At 45.6% G+C, this 14,990-nt stretch overlaps 1 protein-coding gene across 1 annotated transcript; it reads right to left on the reverse strand.

The window, feature by feature from the left end:
- Positions 1 to 521: 521 nt before the first annotated feature.
- On the reverse strand, positions 522 to 14,558 carry LOC134928755 (ly6/PLAUR domain-containing protein 2-like). The gene is made up of 3 exons (XM_063924763.1): positions 14,437 to 14,558; positions 7,805 to 7,924; positions 522 to 2,790 (listed from the first exon to the last, which is right to left on the reverse strand). The coding sequence occupies exons 1-3, from the start codon at positions 14,486 to 14,488 to the stop codon at positions 2,561 to 2,563; spliced, it is 402 nt and encodes a 133-aa protein (XP_063780833.1). The 5' UTR covers positions 14,489 to 14,558; the 3' UTR covers positions 522 to 2,560.
- Positions 14,559 to 14,990: the final 432 nt, after the last annotated feature.

Below are 14,990 nucleotides of genomic sequence, written 5' to 3' on the forward strand. Positions count from 1 at the left end.
TGGGGACATTATATGTAATTGGCACTTCTGGGGGCATTATGTGTATCTGGCACTGCTGGGGGGCATTGTGTTTCTGGCACTACTGGGTGCATTGTGTAACTGTCACTACTGGGCGCATTGTGTAACTGCCACTACTGGGGGCATTATATGTAATTGGCACTTCTGGGGGCACTATGTGTATGTGGCACTACTGGAGGAATTATGTGTATATATGGCACTACTCGGAACATTATGTGTGTAAAAAAAAAATGTATGCACCACTTGATGCCCGTCCCTTTAGTAAATCTAAGCACTTCTGCTCCGCCCACAGTTCCTGAACCTGTTTTTCTACAAAAATAGCACTGCTGACATGTAAATACTGCAGGTAAAGGTGTAATAATTATGCAGTATGGTGATAATCAGGAAGGTTGTAGAAGCAAATAAAAGTGATGCAATTATTGTTATGTTAGAGATGTTGCATGCGTACTTACTGATTCATTTTTCTGACTAATTCTAGACAGACCGAGCAGTGCAGAAAATAAAATAGATTTATTGCATTACATTGTTACATTATCACTAACACAGGTGCAGTTTATCAGGTTTTATATTTTATATAACAAAAGTGTTTAGAAATACTGTATACATACATTAACAGGCAGTTCCATTCAAGGTCCCTATAGATACATTAAAGTGCTATGTAAAGTCACATGTCACATATGGGGCAATACTGTAGCACATTATATATAAATATACATTGTGTTGCGTCAGTTCGGGGTGCGATTATGTGACCGGCGGTCGGGAAAGTGGGAATAGAACCCGTGGTGAGCGCAGAGAGCCTGCAAGGGGCTTTGTTGCTCTCCCCCCGCCGCCTGCTATCTAAAACCCGGGATACTGGCGTCGGTATGGTGACTGGCGCTCTCCCAACCGCCGGTCACCCAAACCCAACCCTTCAGTTCTTGCAAAGGTTTTTTAGATTAGTTCAAAATTGCTATTGTGTGACAGCCCTGAAGTCTGCTCCCTGCACAGTAATATATAGCACCAGCCAACAGTTAGTCGCGACTGCTGGCTGGGGAGTTCCTGTATACCTGCAGTCACAGTATACAGCAGTGTCACTTACTATGGCTGGTGAGTTCCTGTATACTCATAGTCACAGTATACAGCAGTATCACTTACTACTGTATGTCACTGCTGGCTGAGGATTTCCTGTATACCCGCCGTCACAGAATACAGCAGTATAACTTACTATGTCACTGCTGGCTGAGGATTTCCTGTATACCTGCTGTCACAGTATACAGCAGTATAACTTACTATGTCACTGCTGGCTGAGGATTTCCTGTATACCCGCTGTCACAGTATACAGCAGTATAACTTACTATGTCACTGCTGGATGATACACCTACAGTCACAGGTGAGGTGATAGGGCGCTAAATGATGCGGATTTGTCTCTTTTAGCCCCCCACCACCACCCCTCTATACGGCAATGCAAGTTCCCTGTATAACCTCCTCATCGGGAGATGCAGCCACTCTTATGTGGGTGCGAGAGTTTTAGCATCTCACCGATGTGAGACGGAAATTATGCTTCTAGTAGGGGGTTTAATGAGTTACGTTAAATAAAATACTGGTTATCCCCCAGACTCCTCTAGGCATATCTCCCAGACTCCTCTAGGCTCTAGGCATATCCCCCAGACTCCTCTAGCCATCGTTCTGCACAGTCTGCAGCTAGATCAACGATGTGGCAAAGTGTCTCCCAGCATCCCACTTGTCCGCAAGACACTGCGGCACATGGATGGGAGAGCAGGATGGTGCACGAACAACGGGACTCTCCCGCTGAAATTGGGATGGTTGGGAAGTATTTTTACACAAAATTATAAATCTATCGGCACCCCTAACATTGCAGCTCGGTTGTTCCAGGTGACCATTTAATTCCATCTAGAGACAGTTATCAGCCTGGTATAGGCCTAGGTTGAATACACTGAGTAATTAGTAAATGCAAATGAATATATTGAGTACTATAAAATGTAGAGGCGGGGACAATGGCTGTTGGAGAGGACCTCCCAGAGAAGAATGTAACAGACATGAAGTGTAGAATGTGGCCACCATTTATCAAGCCTTGGAGAGTGATAAATTGCACGGTGAAAAAGTACCAACCAATCAGCTCCTAACTGCCATGTTACAGGCTGTGTTTAAAAAATGACAGTTAGGAGCTGATTGGTTGGTACTTTAATCTGGGCCTCTATATGGAAAAATTATTACATATGTTACACAGATGTGGCAAATCCATGACTTAGAAGATCCGTAGGCTGCCCGTGGAATACATTACAGGGGAACACCGCAGTCCGACAGTCACAGGTCCTGTTACACTGTAGGCAACGCACAGAACTGAATGTTTCTTAGTATCCATATAGTAATGTATGTTGTAGACTGATAACAGCAGTTTGCATGGGCGAGAGCAGTCCCGTCATCAGCTTATTCCAGCATTGTTGTATCTTGACAGAATGATATAAAGACAAGTGTGATGGTTGTTTGTAGTCTTTGTAAGGACGTTCTTAAAGACACAGAGCTGACTGTGCGGAGGTTTCCTTCAGAGTCTTACTAAGACCAGGGCCACTGAGATTCCTATAGCACCCTTCCCGATTTCCGGTCGGGTCAGTACCGCCGAGCTATTGGCGAATAGGCCTTGGCTGTTGCAGTAGTCGACGTTACAGCAAAAGACAGGCTTATCGATTCCAAATCCGTCAGTGTCGCTCGGTAAGCAGGTCGTATTTGTAGCGCAGAAACGTTTCACTATTTCAGTCCCATCAAAAGGAAAACCTACAAAACAAACCATAAAATAACGATAATATGACGTCCTACGAGAAGTGCAATGATTGTGTGGTGCCTTATGGGTCTATTCGGTCACAATTCGCAATGTTATAGTTTAGACGTCATCCTGCACAAGATGAAGCTTACTCAGGCAGGCCGTCAGATCCGGGCACCAGGGTCTACGAAGTCTGTGTGCAACGATGCAGACCCTGGACCATCACACCTACAAGATGAGGGTGGCACGCCCCCTGTTTTGTAGGATGGTGCTGGTTGCCACCCACGCTTCACCTCTCAAGTGCCTCAGCATGTAAATCAGCTGACAGGGGGCACACATACACAGAATGCGTAGACCCTTAAACTACGGATTTGTACATAAACTATTGGGTTTATGTACAAATCTGAATTAGACCCTATGTCATTGTCTATATAGAGTGTGATAGAATTGTATTATGGTCAGGGCTGTACTGGGCCATAGGGCAGCAGGGGAAATCCCCGGTGGGCCCCACTGCCCGACGGACCCACCCTCTCCTCTAATGTCATGTAATACTTTCCAACCATCTTTGTGGCTGGTCTCCCCCTGTGGTAACTGCCCACAACCCTTAAGCATGGGCACCTACCACTGCATTCCCCAGATAGGACCTTCGTGCCCCAGTCTGACACTGATTATGGTACAGCAATGTCCACCAGTCAGGTCATGTTGGGGGTGTAGTGTCCTATGTCTGTATAGGGTTTAATAGATGTATTAAGGTCATGGTCAGTGGTCAGGTCATGTTGGGGGAGTAGTGTCCTATGTCTGTATAGGGAATAATAGGTGTATTATGGTCATGGCCAGTGGTCAGGTCATGTTGGGGTGTAGTGTCCTATGTCTGTATAGAGTGTAATAGATGTATTATGGTCATGGCCAGTAGTCAGGTCATGTTGGGGATGAAGTGTCCTATGTCTGTATACGGTGTAATAGATGTATTATGGTCATGGCCAGTGGTCAGGTCATGTTGGGGGTATAGTGTCCTGTGTTTGTATAGGGTGTAATAGATGTATTATGGTCATGGCCAGTGGTCAGGTCATGTTGGGGTGTAGCGTCCTATGTCTGTATAGGGTGTAATAGATGTATTATGGTCAAGACCAGTGGTCAGGTCATGTTGGGATGTAGCGTCCTATGTCTGTATAGGGTGTAATAGATGTATTATGGTCAAGGCCAGTGGTCAGGTCATGTTGGGGGTGTAGTGTCCTATGTCTGTATAGGGTGTAATAGATGTATTATGGTCATGGCCAGTGGTCAGGTCATGTTGGGGGTGTAGTGTCCTATGTCTGTATAGGATGTAATAGATGTATTATGGTCATGGCCAGTGGTCAGGTCATGTTGGGGGTGTAGTGTCCCATGTCTGTATAGGGTGTAATAGATGTATTATGTTCATGGCCAGTGGTCAGGACATGTTGGGGTGTGGTGTCCTATGTCTGCATAGGGTGTAATAGATGTATTATGGTCATGGCCAGTGGTCAGGTCATGTTGGGGGTATAGTGTCCTGTGTTTGTATAGGGTGTAATAGATGTATTATGGTCATGGCCAGTGGTCAGGTCATGTTGGGGTGTAGCGTTCTATGTCTGTATAGGGTGTAATAGATGTATTATGGCCAAGGCCAGTGGTCAGGTCATGTTGGGATGTAGCGTCCTATGTCTGTATAGGGTGTAATAGATGTATTATGGTCAAGGCCAGTGGTCAGGTCATGTTGGGGGTGTAGTGTCCTATGTCATTATAGGGTGTAGTAGATGTATTATGGTCATGGTCAGTGCTCAGGTCATGCTGGGGGTTTAGTGCCCTATGTCTGTATAGGGTGTAATAGATGTATTATGGTCATGGTCAGTGGTCAGGTCATGTTGGGGGTGTAGTGTCCTATGTCTTTATAGGGTGTAGTAGATGTATTATGGTTATGGCCAGTAGTCAGGTAATGTTGGGGGTGTAGTGTCCTATGTCTGTATAGGGTGTAATAGATGTATTATGGTCATGGCCAGTGGTCAGGTCATGTTGGGGTGTAGTGTCCTATGTCTGTATAGGGTGTAATAGATGTATTATAGTCATGGCCAGTGGTCAGGTCATGTTGGGGTGTATTGTCCTATGTCTGTATAGGGTGTAATAGATGTATTATAGTCATGGCCAGTGGTCAGGTCATGTTGGGGTGTGTAGTGTCCTATGTCTGTATAGGGTGTAATAGATGTATTATGGTTATGGCCAGTGGTCAGGACATATTGGGTGTGTAGTGTCCTATGTCTGTATAGGGTGTAATAGATATATTATGGTCATGGCCAGTGGTCAGGTCATGTTGGGGTGTAGTGTCCTATGTCTGGTAATAGGTGTATTATGGTCATGTACAGTGATCAGGTCATGTTGGGGGTGTAATGTCCTATGTCTGTATAGGGTGTAATAGATGTATTATGGTCATGGCCAGTGGTCAGGTCATGTTGGGGGTGTAGTGTCCTATTCTGTAGAGGGTGTAATAGATGTATTATGGTCATGTCCAGCGGTCAGGTCATGTTGGGGGTGTAGTGTCCTATGTCTGTATAGGGTGTAATAGATGTATTATGGTCATGGCCAGTGGTCAGGTCATGTTGGGAGTGTAGTGTTCTATGTCTGCATAGGGTGTAATTTATGTATTATGGTCATGGCCAGTGGTCAGGTCATGTTGGGGTGTAGTGTCCTATGTCTGTATAGGGTGTAATAGATGTATTATGGTCATGGCCAGTGGTCAGGTCATGTTGGGAGTGTAGTGTTCTATGTCTGCATAGGGTGTAATTTATGTATTATGGTCATGGCCAGTGGTCAGGTCATGTTGGGGTGTAGTGTCCTATGTCTGTATAGGGTGTAATAGATGTATTACGGTCATGTCCAGTGGTCAGATCATGTTGGGGGTGTAGTGTCCTATGCCTGTATAGAGTGTAATAGATGTATTAAGGTCATGTCCAGTGGTCAGGTCATGTTGGGGGTGTAGTATACTACAGTATGTCTGTATAGGGTGTAATAGATGTATTATGATCATGTCCAGCGGTCAGGTCATGTTGGGGGTGTAGTGTCCTATGTCTGTATAGGGTGTCATAGATGTATTATGGTTATGGCCAGTGGTCAGGTCATGTTGGGGGTGTAGTGTCCTATGTCTGTATAGGGTGTAATAGATGTATTATGGTTATGGCCAGTGGTCAGGTCATGTTGGGGGTGTAGTGTCCTATGTCTGTATAGGGTGTAATAGATGTATTACGGTCATGTCCAGTGGTCAGGTCATGTTGGGGGTGTAGTATACTACAGTATGTCTGTATAGGGTGTAATAGATGTATTATGATCATGTCCAGCGGTCAGGTCATGTTGGGGGTGTAGTGTCCTATGTCTGTATAGGGTGTAATAGATGTATTATGGTTATGGCCAGTGGTCAGGTCATGTTGGGGGTGTAGTGTCCTATGTCTGTATATAGTGTAATAGATGTATTATGGTCATGGCCAGTGGTCAGGTCATGTTGGGGGTGTAATGCCCTATGTCTGTATAGGGTGTAATAGATGTATTATGGTCATGGCCAGTGGTCAGGTCATGTTGGGGTGTAGTGTCCTATGTCTGTATAGGGTGTAATTGATGTATTACGGTCATGTCCAGTGGTCAGATCATGTTGGGGGTGTAGTGTCCTATGCCTGTATAGGGTGTAATAGATGTATTACGGTCATGTCCAGTGGTCAGGTCATGTTGGGGGTGTAGTATACTACAGTATGTATAGGGTGTAATAGATGTATTATGATCATGTCCAGCGGTCAGGTCATGTTGGGGGTGTAATGTCCTATGTCTGTATAGGGTGTAATTGATGTATTATGGTCATGTCCAGTGGTCAGGTCATGTTGAGGGTGTAGTGTCCTGTGTCTGTATAGAGAGTAATAGATGTATTATGGTCATGGCCAGTGGTCAGGTCATGTTGGGGTGTAGTGTCCTATGTCTGTATAGGGTGTAATAGATGTATTATGGTTATGGCCAGTGGTCAGGTCATGTTGGGGTGAAGTATCCTATGTCTGTATAGAGTGTAATTGGATTGTATTATGATCATGTCCAGCGGTCAGGTCATGTTGGGGGTGTAGTGTCCTATGTCTGTATAGGGTGTAATAGATGTATTATGGTAATGGCCAGTGATCAGATCATGTTGGGGTGTAGTGTACTATGTCTATATAGGGTGTAATAGATGTATTATGGTCATGGCCAGTGGTCAGGTCATGTTGGGGTGTAGTGTGCTATGTCTGTATAGGTTGTAATAGATGTATTACGATCGTGTCCATTGGTCAGGTCATGTTGGGGGTGTAGTGTCCTATGTCTGTATAGGGTGTAATAGATGTATTATTATCATGGCCAGTAGTCAGGTCATGTTGGGGTGTAGTGTCCTATGTCTGTATAGGGTGTAATAGATGTATTACGGTCATGTACAGCGGTCAGGTTATGTTGGGGGTGTAGTGTCCTGTGTCTGTATAGGGTGTAATAGATGTATTATGGTCATGGCCAGTGGTCAGGTCATGTTGGGGTGTAGTGTTCTATGTCTGTATAGGGTGTAATAGATGTATTATGGTCATGGCCAGTGGTCAGGTCATGTTGGGGGTGTAGTGTCCTATGTCTCTATGGTGTGTAATAGATGTATTATGGTCATGTCCAGTGGTCAGGTCATGTTGGGGGTGTAGTGTCCTATGTCTGTATAGGGTGTAATAGATGTATTATGGTCATGTACAGTGGTCAGGTCATGTTGGGGGTGTAGTGTCCTGTGTCTCTATGGTGTGTAATAGATGTATTATGGTCATGTACTGTGGTCAGGTCATGTTGGGGGTGTAGTATCCTATGTCTGTATAGAGTGTAATTGGATTGTATTATGATCATGTCCAGCGGTCAGTTACCTGAAGCACAACATACAGTAGCTGCAACTGACCAGCAGTTTATGATCCCACAATTGCTATAAATGACATTATCTCTACAATGTGTATGCCACCATTGCTTATAAGTGAAGGAAGCACTCACCTACATTGTCGCTCTCTACTACTGTCTTACACACCATGTTATCGCCCAGGCAGTTCTTCGTGTCCGTACATTCAGAGGTGGCTGTGTCAGTCGGGCAATAGTAGCAGATTCTTGAATACCCTTACATAGAATAAATGTCAGGAAAATGAACAATTAATATTTTCATCCGTTTCATATTTTTATATATACCAGTTTACGTGTCTCATCCCCAAGTGACAAAACACAGACACAGCAATTATTACATTACATCCGGGGTGCAGTAATATAGAAAGTAGCAGCCAACATTCATTTTTAATCAAAACTGTAACAATCTGATATCTCCATCACTGTTAAAAACTCGACAATCATCCGTACCCCACAAGCTCGCTGCCTAGGTGTCATACTCGAGTCTGATCTGTCCTTTGCTCCCCACATTCCATCTGTCTCTAAATCCTGTTACATACATCGAAGAAACATATTCAAAATACGATTATACCTTACACAAGACACTGCAACAACTCTAAGCCACGCTCTCAGAATCTCCCGCATTGATTATTGTAATAGTCTTCTTACTGGTCTTCCCAGAATGAGACTCTTATTCCCTGACCCTTGCTTCCCTGACCCTCCCTGACCCTTGCTGCCCAACCGTGCGTGCAGCTCCCTCAGCTGCACGCACGGTTGCATGCGGGACATCACACACCCGCTGGCAGCGCAGAATCGTCTCTCCCCAGCAGCCGGGAGTCTTTCCTCCTCCCTGCTGCAGAGTCGAGCACTTCCACTCGACAGCTGTAGCCAGTGGCTGGGCTTGTTGCAGTGGATGGGCGGGGGAGGGGGGTAGCGAGCAGCGGGTGCAGCTGGTGGGGGGTGGTTGCTGGTGTGGGGACCCTCCTGTCTTGGGTGCCCTGGGCCTCCCGACGGCTTAATGCCCTGCCCAACCTGGCCTCTGTGCTCTTCACAAGATCTACGTCTCTCATCCACGTTCATTATTCGTTCCCATTGACTATTACAGGACTTGCACCCACTCTGTGTAGTTCCTTACCACGCACAAGAAGACTCTCCTCTAGTCTCCAAACCTTCAAGCCAGGGCCGTATTAAGCCTTGGGGAGGCCTGGGGGACTTAAGTCAGGGGGGCTGACTTAGTATGTTAAGTATGTTACCCCCTCTCCCCTATCCCATAACTCTCCCCTCACGCAGCCTAACCCTAACCTCCTCCCATAGTAACTAACCCTAACCTCCCCCCATAGTGCCTACCCCTAACCTCACCCCACAGTGCCTATCCTCCCCCCATAGTGCCTAACCCTAACCTCCCCCCACAGTGCCTATCCTCCCCTCATAGTGCCTAACCCTAACCTCCCCCCACAGTGCCTATCCTCCCCCCCCATAGTGCGTAACCCTAACCTCCCCCCACAATGCCTAACCCTAACCTCCCCCCTGTGGTGCCTAGTCCCCCTTCCTCACAGCCTAACCTTAACCTCCCCCCATAGTGCCTATCCTTAACCTCCCCCTGGTAGTGCCTAACTCTCACTCCCCTCCCGCAGCCTAACCTCCCCCTCACCCCTGCAGCCTAAACTTAACCCCCCCGCCCGCTCAATTTACGGTCGGGGTGCCAGCAGTGTGGATTCTTGCGTCAGTTTCCTAACCATGTCAGGACTCCAGCGTCAACATCATGACAGGCGTCGGGATTCCGACTTATGGGATCCGGACAGCCTTCACTCACACACACACACACACACACACACACACACACACACACACACACACGACACTTCTAGCATAGCATTACCATTTAAAGGTTTATAACTTTTTCTTCTCCATAACTTTATGAGGAAAAGCAATTTTCATTGATTCATGGAAGTGTAATTACCCCTTATAGCATTGGGCCAGGGGGTCTGGGACTGAGGGTCGACAGCACAAAGGTTGACACACCTTAGGTCGACGCCAATTGGTCTACACACCTTAGGTCGACATGGACAAAAGGTCGACATGGACAAAAGGTCTACAGGAACAAGGTCGACATGGAAAAAGGTCGACATGAGTTTTTTATGTTTTTTTGGTGTCGTTTTCTTCATAGAGTGACCGGGAACCCCAATTAGTGCACCGAGTCCCCTCGCATGGCTCGCTTCGCTCACCATGCTTCGGGCATGGTGCCTTCGCTTCGCTCGGCACACTTTACCGTTCCAATCGTAGTCCACGTGGATCGTTAAGTATGAAAACGTTCAAAAAAAGAAAAAAATCGTGAAAAACTCACGTCGACCTTTTTCCATGTCGACCTTGTTCCTGTCGACCCTTTGTCCATGTCGACCTTTTGTCCATGTCGACCTAAGGTGTGTCGACCAATTGGCAACGACCTAAGGTGTGTCGACCTTTGTGCTGTCGACCTGGAGTCCGGATACCTGGGCCAGAATATACTGAGATCTGACGAGGGTGTGCTGCTGTATGTATCTGAGGTCTGACGAGGGTGTGCTGCTGTATGTTATCTGAGGTCTGACGAGGGTGTGCTGCTGTATGTATCTGAGATCTGGAGAGGGTGTGCTGCTGTATGTATCTGAGATCTGACGAGGGTGTGCTGCTGTATGTTATCTGATTTAGGTGGTTTTGGGATCTGCCCTCGATAAAGCAATCTGCACTTCTTTTTTCATGACCGTGGGCCTGACTGTAGCGCACAGCAGAGGAGGCCTGGCCAGCAGGAACAATGAGGACCCAACGTACGGCAATTGTAAATCACTGCAATCCAGGTTAATAAATGTCTAATTACATTTTATATCTTGGGTGGAGTTCTCCTTTATATGTGAAACCATTTCCTAAATTGCATTTCTACGAGGAATTGGACGGAGTATGAGGCTTCTAGGTAGAAGAACGTTTAGAGATCACCTGCCCCTGTGCTAAGAAAGCTGACAGAAGTAAATACTTTTCTTTACAAATCTGTAATCCCTGAGACAATGGTCCCAATATGTGGTCTGTGTTTCCGAAAAGCAGGGGATACTGCCAACCCATTCTCATGATCAAACTAGTCTGCAGCCGAAACAATTACTGGGTGCAAATTCAATTCTCATCATCATTATTCCAGGATCCAGTCATCCGTTGCTGGGTTGGTGTCTGCATGTTTGGTACTACACGACACCAAAGCTGGCAAGCAGAGTTCAAACTCAGTAGCACAGTTGGTGTAAAGGTTAGCATTGCTACCTCACAGCCCTGAGGTCTTTGGTATACTGTTCCCACCAAGACCCTAACTGTGTGGAGTTTACATGTTCTCCTTGTTTTTGTGTGAGCTTCCTCTGATGGCTTCAGTTTTCTCCCACACTCCCAGACCATTAGGGGGAGGATTATTGACTTCCAACAAAAATTAACCCTAGTGTGTATGTGTGCGTACATGCAGCATGGAATAAAGATTGTAAGCTCCAGTGGCACAGGGACTGATTCTTTGTAAAGCGCTACAGAATATGTGTGCGCTATATAATGTATGTTTATAGTGAAAATAATAAACTTTTGTAAATTAACAGGGAAGAATCACTTTCTCTAACTTGTGATTGGACGGCGCTAGAACTCGGCGTCATGGCTTTAATCGTAGCCAATTAATTAGCCGGTCCTCAAAAATTTAACATTCTCCTTTGAACAGATTATTAATCAGGTCTCACGGTCACATAAATCTAATCTGAAGATCTGTCTGACTCAGGAAGCAGATGACGCCAGAGGCAGAACTCTGGGAGGCAACAGAGTCATCTGCCGCCGGGCTCCTGCTCTGAAGGGGGGCACCTCTCCTCCCATTCTGTGACACCATTGAATTAAGTTAATTGATAGCTGTCGCTGTCTTTTCAGTGGCCGACTTCCTCACTGGTCCCTGCACCTTACAAATCACACCCTCTTTACAAGTGTCACACCCAGGATTAGAAACCACAACCTATTACACTGGAAGCAGACACCTTACTGATGAAGCTGTTTGCTCCTGTATAGGAAATATGAGAATTTTAACTATATGAAGATACTTCTCCAGAGCCGGCCCTAGCCAATATGATGCCCTAGGCAAGATTTTGGCTGGTGCCCCCTAGCACCAGCGCTGGTTCCGCCTCTGACCTTGCACCTCTTTCCCAGCACCATGACCCCTCATCCATAGCAGTCCTTATTTTGGGGTTTATACCCCCCTATATTTTAAATAGGAACAGTTCGCACATTTGGCGCACAGCCTAAAAGGGGGGGTGCTTTTGCTGGCAAGGGGCATGGCCACACAATAGTGACCCCAATTCCAATTATGCCACACAGTACTCCAACTTTATTCACATTTGATCATGCGATAGTATCCATAATTCATATTACATCCCACAGTAGTATCACTTTACCTTATAAACGTTACTCCTCACAGTAGAGCCCCTTATTCACATTACATCACACTGAATTGCTCCTTATTCACATTACACCACACCCTATTGCTCTTTATTCACATTAGATGACACAGTAGTGCTCTTTCTATACGCAACGCCACATAGTAAAGCACCTTATACACATAATGCCACACAGTAATGCCCCTTACACATATGAGACACATTATTAATGTCCTTATAAACATAATGCACCTTTCACATTATGAAAACCTTTATTAATGCCCTTTTACAAGTAATGTCCTTTACACATATGCCACACATTATTAATGCCCTTATACACAAAATGACACACATAGTGCCCCCTACACATTTGCTGCACATTATTAGTGCCCCTTTACACATAATGACACACATACAGTAGTACCCTGTTACATATATGCTGCACATTATTAATGCCCTTATACACATAATGACACGCATAGTGCCCCTTGCACATATGTTGCACATTATTAATGCATTTTTACATGACACACATAATGTTCCTTACACACATTCTGAACACTACTGCACAACCAACCTACTCACATGCACACAACACTAACACTGCCACTAACTCTGTGACCTCTGCCTCTGCTTGAATACAGATGTGTCCTCATAAATCTTGCCTCAATGCTAATGGCAGGCACATTTTTTTTTATGAAAATGCATCTTATTTGCATTGTTATGTGGCTAGGATGCACAAGGAGCTTCTTCTGATTAAAATGACATGCAGCATGCCTATATACTGTGTGAGACTGTGGCTGTATCTGCATATGAAATGCTACACACAGAATATAGGCATGCCGCATATCATTTTAATCAGCAGAAGCTGCTGATGCCCATAGGCATATCAAATGCCCTAGGCAATTGCCTAGTTTGCCTATGCCTGTGGCCGGCTCTGTACTTCTCTGACAATTACACGTAACTTCATATAGTTAGAATTCTCATGCTTTCTCTACAGGAGCAAATAACTCCATCAGTAAAGTGTCTGCTGTTAGTGTAACAGGTCATGGGTTCTAATCCTGGGTATGACTGCTAAGAAATGTGTGATATAAAATAAAAGACAATTAAATGTATAAATACAGTATATATTTTTTTTTTCAGAACACTCCATATACGCACGCACGCACGCACGCACGCACGCACACATACACGCACACATACATACATATATTTATCTTAATATAGGAAATAGGGGGGCACCAATATTTATCTTGCCTCCGGGCAACTGTGACGAACTTACGCCACTGGATGACGCGCAATTAGGGGAAAGAAGAGAATGAAACATGGCAGCACAGTGAGCTTGGGCAAGCTGTGGAAGGGGAGAATAACCCACAATGGGATGGTATTGGGCTCCCGACGCTTGGGATGCCGATAGAATACCGACAGTGGCATCCCGTCGCTCAGGATCCCGACACCTAGTAGATAAGTGTGGTAGCCCTAATCCTTATCCCTAACCTTCCTTACCCGTAGCCTGACCCTAACCCGCCCCACCGCAGCCTCCCCCTCCCCACAGCCTCAACCTTACCATCCCTCCCTTTGGGATTCCAGCTTTCGGGATCCTGACGTCGGCATTGGAATCCATATTGGGATCCCGACACCGGTATTCCGGCCAATGACGGGGTTCCGGAGTTGGTAATCCGACTGCCGGGATCCCGAAAAACGGGATCCCAAACCAGATCCCCCACAGTACATAGAGATCTAAAACAAGCAGATGAAGGCTCCGACTGGTGGTCAGAAAGTACACATATCATGTTACCGAATGTATAGAAGCTGCTTAGAATAAACGTTCAGCTGATATATGTGAAGAAACACAACAGCTGACCTGAAATTACGTTTCCATTGAGTTTTTATCCATAAAATGGTCAGGGATAGTTACAGAGCATAATGGGGGCAATGGATCAAAGCTTGGAGAGAGATATAAAGTGGAGAGAGATAAAGTATCAACCAATCAGCTCCTAACTGCCATGTTACAGGCTGTGGCCCAGATTTATCAAGCCTTGGAGAGTGGTAAATTGCACGGTGATAAAGTGCCAACCAATCAGCTTCTTACTGCCACATCACAGGCTGTGTTTGAAAAATGACAACTAGGAGCTGATTGGCTGGTACTTTATCACCGTGCAATTTATCACTCTCCAAGGCTTGATAAATCTGGGCCACGGTGGTTGAAAAATGAAAGCTAGGAGCTGATTGGCTGGTACTTTTACCTCTCTCCACGCTTTGATACATCTCCCCCTAAGTCTTTTTTGCGTTCTGTGCGTATACGAGCGTATCTGATGCACAAGGTGAGGTTCTTACCTAGATGCAGGCACAGAGCCAGGCTCACAGCAGCGATGATGGCTGACTTCATTCTGACTGAGGATTGTCTGTAATCTCCCCTGGGTGCGAGCGGAGTAGGACAGGTCCTCTGCTCCTGTGACACGACTGTGAGAATGACAAAGGCGTGGGTGTTGACTCCTTTATATAACGTGTAGACATTCTTTTCCAAGATAGAGAAGGGCTGCAGATGATTTCAGCTCCTCCACCCGTCACCTCAGATGACACAAGACATTCTTGTATGTATTGGTGTGTTCTGAAATTTAGTTATTAAGAGACAATAAGTACCTGACAATCAACAGATTTCAGCACGCTTGCATAGACTCACACTGCTAAATATCCACCCCCGGGGCAGAATGAGGACGTTCATCCAGTTTCTGCTGTCTTCTGCCCCATCTGCCCCCAAACAAAACCCCAAAAAATATTTGACACCTGAAAACACCTGGGACTAGTTTGCAGTGCTGAAGAATTGGTGTACCCTGCTGCAATACACTATTAGGGAAATAATAAAACTATTTTGTCATTGCAGGTAATGA

Source organism: Pseudophryne corroboree, chromosome 5 (genome assembly GCF_028390025.1).
Source record: "Pseudophryne corroboree isolate aPseCor3 chromosome 5, aPseCor3.hap2, whole genome shotgun sequence".
Lineage (NCBI taxonomy): Eukaryota > Metazoa > Chordata > Amphibia > Anura > Myobatrachidae > Pseudophryne > Pseudophryne corroboree.

What these genes read in the sequence shown, in the direction of transcription:
- LOC134928755 (XM_063924763.1), bottom strand. Translation starts at nt 14,488, where the DNA reads ATGAAGTCAGCCATCATCGCTGCTGTGAGCCTGGCTCTGTGCCTGCAT. An exon ending in GGCTCTGTGCCTGCATCTAG is followed by an intron (nt 7,925 to 14,436) that starts GTAAGAACCTCA and finishes ATTCTATGTAAG; the next exon opens with GGTATTCAAGAATCTGCTAC. An exon ending in AGTAGAGAGCGACAATGTAG is followed by an intron (nt 2,791 to 7,804) that starts GTGAGTGCTTCC and finishes TTTGTTTTGTAG; the next exon opens with GTTTTCCTTTTGATGGGACT.